The sequence below is a fragment of the Arachis ipaensis genome, chromosome B5, assembly GCF_059453495.1.
Source record: "Arachis ipaensis isolate K30076 ecotype BB chromosome B5, ASM5945349v1, whole genome shotgun sequence".
NCBI lineage: Eukaryota > Viridiplantae > Streptophyta > Magnoliopsida > Fabales > Fabaceae > Arachis > Arachis ipaensis.
The window spans coordinates 38044792-38051955 of NC_142440.1; the positions used below are offsets into that span (position 1 = coordinate 38044792).

General features: G+C 30.4%; 1 protein-coding gene across 1 annotated transcript; it reads right to left on the reverse strand.

Annotated features, from left to right (window-relative positions):
* Positions 1-1965: 1965 nt before the first annotated feature.
* Positions 1966-3434, reverse strand: LOC110262822 (uncharacterized). The gene is made up of 2 exons (XM_021103492.2): positions 3009-3434; positions 1966-2928 (listed from the first exon to the last, which is right to left on the reverse strand). Exons 1-2 carry the CDS (start codon positions 3075-3077, stop codon positions 2680-2682), a joined length of 318 nt encoding a protein of 105 aa, XP_020959151.1. The 5' UTR covers positions 3078-3434; the 3' UTR covers positions 1966-2679.
* Between the last annotated feature and the right edge of the window lie 3730 nt (positions 3435-7164).

The following is a 7164-nucleotide window of genomic DNA, read 5'->3' on the forward strand; positions in this document are numbered from 1 at the left end:
ACAAAAAGACACTTATGACCATCAATTTGTGCTCCAATATGATCAAGCTCCTGCATGCGTTGAAAAAGATAAAAAGAATAGTACTTGTATTATTTAACATGTCTATCAAAATAATAACAATTGATTATTTTAGGATAGACTAGTTAATGAGCTGTGAATTAAACTATACTTATTAATAATAGCTACCCCAGCAAAGATATTGATGAAGGGATGCCTTAGTATAAGAAATGACCAATTATATTATCATGTATTGGTATCAATATAAGACATTATTTTGATAATAATCTCGATACACTAATAGAAAAACATTAACAATAATTGAAGAATAACATAAATAATATAGGCATAAATAAAATGATTTTTTTCAATAAATATAATATAAGAATAGACAAAATGTCTGAGAGTCTCAATTTTTATTTATATATGTACTTTTGTTGTGTGTCTACTCTCTCACCTTTTAATAACTGTGAGGAATGGTACCCCTCTCCAGTAGATATAATAGGTGTACATATGTTTTTCCTTCTTGTCCTATATTTTCATTAGTTTGTGAGCCGATTCAATTAATAGAAATATTTTAAATATTTTAAATATTTTAAAATTTTAATAATTTTATCCATTATTTTTTTATTATAATATATATATTAGTTGAAATTAATATGATGGTTAAAATTATTATAACATTGATATTTTTAAAATATTTAAAAAAAATTTCATTATATATATTATTTATTATAATATTTAAAATATATGAGGATTCACATTATTATTTATTTTTGACAATTCTAAATTGTAATATCTTTATATATTTTATTATAAATTGAATAAATAACAAATTTTTTAAAATTATTTATGATAGAAAAAAATATATTTATATATAATGATTTTGATAAAAAAAATTATAGTGATTATATAATCATTATATATAATATTAATAGAAAACATAAATTATAATTATTAATTAATTTTTATACATAAATTATAATTTATATATATCAAATTAAAAATTATACTCATGTTATTTAAATAAGTTTGTGATTACAAATACATTATGCGTAATTTTAGTGACTGATTTTTTATATGTAAATAATACTTTTAATAATTTAAACATTGTAATTAAATATAATTGCATAAATTTTTCTCTAAAAACAATCAAATCAAACCAACTTATTTAGATACAAGCAAATAGATTTTGTAAAATGAGATTAAATGCAACGATACACATTAACTAAAAAGTAATTACACTCTATTTTTTGTTCATTAAACTAATTGAGTGAGAAATATAAACAATAATAACAAATATTAAAGGTAGAAAATCCCTCTAATGTGAAGAGGGAGAACACAATACCTTCCAAACTTTGGATTAAGTTTTTCTAAAGTAAAAAAAAAAAAAAAAATTGGTAAAGTGAGAATCTAATCACTCTTAAATCAATATAATAAAACTTATTTATAAAAATTTACAAATTCAAAAATTTAATTATGTAATTAATTTTTTACTTTATTATTCTATACTTCTCATTTTAAAGGATTATTTTTTTCCAAATCTTAGAATGCACAGCAGACAGAACCATATGTATTATCAACATTTATATATACCTGCTTTGGTTCTGAAGCATATTCAAGAAAATAGTCCTTCCAAATGCTGGGGTGAAAATTCGCCGTATGGCGAGCATGCTCATGCAATTCAAAGTTTGCATTATTATGATTGAAGCAACTAAGTGTTGAAGCTGCTACACCATACATCTTTCCTTTGTTTTAAGGAATTATTCATCCCTTAACTCCTATATATAGAGACTGAAAAGTCTTATTTTTCAAAATTCTAAGTATTTAAATGTTAATTATAACGCCACATCATCATCGTGAATTATTAAAGACTGTGACGGATCCAGAAAATTTTGTCTGTGGGGACAAAATATATATAATATAATAATAATTTGTATAATTGTACTATAATATTTTGTCTTTGGTCGTTGTCCTGGATCTGCTATAAGACTCTCTACTTCGAATTCTAAAAACCTCCTTTTATTAGAAGAGGCCGACGAATTGTTTTGGGATCCAACCTCCAACGATAAAGTTCTTTTGAAATATTTCTCCATTACTAATAGGATAAAATTATAAACATAAGTTAATTGACTAATATAAATAATTCACAATTCTACACAAATTAAAAAATACAGTATAAAATTATATATACAAAATTGATAATCATGTGTCATTCAAATTGATTTCTAAATTCCAATAACAATATCTAATGAACTAAACTGCACTAAGAGGAACCAACCAGTGCCTCTGTTTTCTTTTACAACCAAACTCTATCTATCTGAGAAAAAACGCAACAATTCAACAATTAAACAAATGCAGAGTCAAAGAACCATGAACAAGGACAAAACATGGAGTCTTAGAAAGTTCATATATTGCATAATCATCATCACTATTGAATAAGGATTATTAACTTTTTTCTGGTCACAACAACAGATCCATGAAAAGCAAAGAAAATGCATATCATTACATATATATAGTAACAAAATTGATTTCTAAATTCCAACAGCAACAACTAATGAACTAAATTCCAACAGCAACAAAATTGATTTCTAAATTCCAACAACAACAATTACATAGACAGAATCACAGAACTAAACTGCAGAATCTAAGAGGCAATTAATAAAAAATAATTAACAATTATCATTCATGAATCATGAATGTCTGTATGACTGTACCAAAAGGGCAAGCGGCAAGAGTGAACTGCAGAATCTTAAACTCCACGAGGCAGAACCCAGCAGCAGAATCAGCGGCACCCAGGAGCCAGGACCCAGCGGCAGAACCAGCGGCACCCAGCAGTAGAACCAGCGGCACCCAGGACCAGGAGCCAGGACCCAACGGCAGAACCGCAGAACCAGCGGCAGAACAAGTAGCACCCCGCAGTCCTACACCCTGAATTGCTGAAGAGTGAAGACAGAACCAAATGCCGAAGCCTGAAGGAACGGGAAGACAGAACTAGACGAGGATTAAACCTGTGAAGAAGAAGAAGAAGACAAAACCAGACGCCGAAGGAACGCTGAGGCAGAACCAGATGCAGGCATGAGGGCTGAGACCTGAGGCCTGAGGCGATGCAAGGAGAAATCGACGGAGACTGAAAGCGTTAGTGGCAGAGTGGGCGAGTGGCGGCAGACGACGATAACTCTGGAGGGCTGGACTGCTGCCTGCTAGAATCTGGAACTCTGGAAGCATTAGGGTTGGAGACTTGGAGGCGGGAGCAGAGAATTAGAGAAACAAAATTAAAAAAAGGGAAGAAGGAGAGGGAAAAAGGAGAAGGATTAGGGATTTAGAGGATGGGGTCAAAATTAATTGGATTGTGGGAGCAAATTGAATATTTCCTTAAGAATTACTCATTAATTTTTTTAATCTCACTGGGGCAACCCTGATTAAAGGCACTTCAATTATTGTTCCATATCCATAACATACATAATGGGAAAGTTACCAAAAAAATTGTTCTATATCCATAGGGCTGGAAGTGAGTCAAGCCAACTCATGAGCTAGTTCGAACTCGACTCGTTAATAGTTCGATAAGCTGAGCTCGTGAGCTAGTGAGTCAAGTTTGAGCTTGGAATTGAGTTCATAAATTAAATGAACCGAGCTTGAGATTGGATAAGCTCAGCTTATTAGCTCGTGAGCTGACTCGATTATATATATACACATATCCTATATGCATTTAATCTATATTTTTAATATTATATATATATATATATATATATATATATATATATATATATATATATTAATGATGTTAATTATTTGAAATTTTATATTTATTTTTTACATATAATTTTAATGTAGGACATAAATAAAAAATTTATAATTTATTGATAGATAAAAATATATAAAATTGATCTTTTTAAATATTTTTTAAAACATATAAATTATAATTTATTGATATAGAATTATAGATTATGTATTTATGTTTCTATAATTTGAGCCAGCTCGTGAGCTCGAGCCAACTTGCGAGCTTTCGGTGAGTCGAGCTTCAGCTTAAGAAATATGCTCGATTATTAATGAGTCGAGTCATGAGCCAAACTTAATTTTTGTGAGCCGATCTTGAGCTTGATCTAGTTCGACTCAACTCGACTCACTTCCAGTCCAAAATATCCATAATGTTACTTTCCATGTTGGTTTTACGTGGACCTCTTATTTTTGGGTCCTTACGTGGACCATCTCACATATAAAATTGCTAACGAGTGAGATCGATCTAGTAATTAAAACCACATAACAAACCTTCACGTTCAGTGATGCTGGAATAATTGTTGGAGATAAAGCTTTGTAGCCTTACGTTATGTTATTCTTGTTTCGCTCTGTGTTGTAGTTGTTTTGGTACTGTTTGTCTTTTGGTTTTAAGTTGATTCCTAATGGCAATGGCATAGGGAATCGAATTTTGAACCATCTAAATTTTAAAAAATCTGTGTGCTTCTTCCTTTTTTAGTTCGAGCTACTTACCAACGATAAGCCTTCACTTTCAGTAGTGAAAACATAATCTAATCATTCTCAAGTGATGTTGTTTGAATATTATAAAATAAATAATATTCATTTAATATCAATAATAAATTAAAAAAATAAAAAAGACTTTTTTTTCAAATAAAAAATTAGAATTCAATAATTTGTTGTTAAACAAGTATAATAAATTGGATGTCTAAGAAAAAATAATACATATAAAGGGAGCTGCAAAAGCAAAACAATTGACATAAAAGTATAAAACTAAACACACTACAAGAAAATAAGTTTTTTTATTACACTTTTAAAGCGTGCCGAAAAGTGCGAAAAAGCGTACGATAACTTTTTGTCATGCTTTTTGAGCTATCGGCACGCTTTTAAAAGGGTCACATCTACAAGTGTGCCGGTTGCTCTATCACCACGCTTTTGTCGATCTATAGGCATGCTTTATTTTTGACATGCTTTCATCTATTGCCACATTTAAAAGCGTGGCCGTATGTATAATCCTATAGCCACGCTTTAAAAACGTGCCGAAAAGTAGACATACAGCAACGCTTTTGGAAGCGTGCCGAATGGGTTGGTTTTGGCTACACTTCAAAAACGTATCGATAGGGGAAGATATGGCTACACTTTTTAAGCATACCAATAGGGGAAGATATGGGTACGCTTGATAAGCGTGGCTGTTGATAACTACAAGAAGATATGGCTACGCTTAAAAAGCGTACCAATAGCAAAAAATATAACTATAAGTTAGATTAAAATACTTATGGCTACACTTGTTTATGAATCCTCCTAATAAAACATTGCAAAATTGATATATAATTTTAAATCATAGTTTGAATGACTAATTTAAGCAATCGAAAAAATTTGGATATTATTTTAAATCAACCAATCCAACATACATAAACTTTCATCACATTTGTTAACAAAAAAATAAAATTTATTATTTGAAAAATACAACAGACACATCATCAAAGCCACAGTAAAAGAAAAAGTAAAAAATTATGATTGCTTAAAGAATAAGAAAACTATTCTTGTGTGAAGACCAAAACAGCAACTTTGGCTTACTACTGGAGTGAAAGTAATGAACAACCTTATCTTTCTCTCGCTTTAAGCATTCCTCAGCCTAAAATGAATTACACAATATCAAATAGATTACTATTCAATAAAAACCACACACCAACATAATGAAACTAAAATTGTAACGTACAGTAATCAGCACAAAAAAATACTAAGCATATAATCAGGACAAGAATCTTCTAGAACCCAATTTGAAGCCTTTCGAGAATAATAAGCATAAGTATATTTTAGCATGGCTGCTTCAAAATCAGTCCCATAGTGATTCATTTGACCCATTTCAATTTCAACAAATATATCTAATACATTTTTTAATAGATGAATCAAGATCGCATAGCAAAATGATTAGGGTTGATATCATGTTTGGAGTTTCATCATCCAAATATAACTTGCTATTTTTGAATAAATATCCTATAAGATATGCAGATGATCTTCTGACAGTAGCCTAGAAAAGAATATTGTCAACAATAAAAAATAGTCTAGAGAGAGCCATTCTATCAATAATTAAAAGAAAAGTATCTAACTGTCATTAACACCTTTCACAAGCTCTGATATGAGTGACTCCACACCTTTCTCGTCAATAACCAAAACCATTATTTCAGTTACCTCCTTAGATGAAGCTTGAACCTCCTAGAATATAAAATAAATAAAATCAGATTATGCATTGAATCAGTTGAAATACACCCACAATCAACAGGAACACTCATACTTCTTGAAAAAGAGTATGTATGAAGATGGAATGTCTGATTAAAAATTTTAAAATATGCAAATTTGGTCTACCTTGTCTTCATCACCCATTGTTGATAACAAAGCAGGAAGCATAGTACCAAGATGAAAGTTAAGGCAAGGACTAGCAACCTTTGCTAAAGCCCCTAATGAATGTACATGGAAGGCACTGTACAGATATAAAAACGTTTTCATTAGAGACTAGAAATATACTAAAGCACCTAAAACCATTATACAAAAACAAAAAGACACTTACTACAATGGAAGATGAACTAGTTTAGGCAAGATGTGTGGCAATACTGCACTTGTTCTGACACTACAAACGAATAAATAAATAAGATGAAACAAATAGTAAGATAACAAGAAATTATTACAAAAAATAACATTAATATACACGATCTCCATGGAAATGATGGCAACAAACAAGTTACCTTAGAATCTTTGTAAGGCCATCAAGTGTAGTATCGGAAGTTTTATCATCTTCCAGTGCATGTAAAAGAGTGGGAACAATTTCATCAATAGCTTGCAATCCAACACTCTACATTGCAAGATTCAGATGGAAAGATGTTGTAAATTCTCTAGTATTATCTAAGATACCACAAACTAAAACATCAGAAAGAAAGAATAAATAAACAGTATAGAGTGCAACCTTATAAAGAGTGTTCAATGCAAGCCAGTTGATTCACAAACCTCAAGCACACTATAAATACATTGATCTAATTTATTATTAGAAAATGCAATGTAACAACATTATCAAAAGTCCGATGCAGAATTCCAATCAGCTCCTCGAATTCTGACACAAATTCACAAGTATTGTGCGATCGAAACACCAAATTGTCGAATCTCTTGCTTCTCGGCTCCAATAGAGGCTCGTCTTAGCTA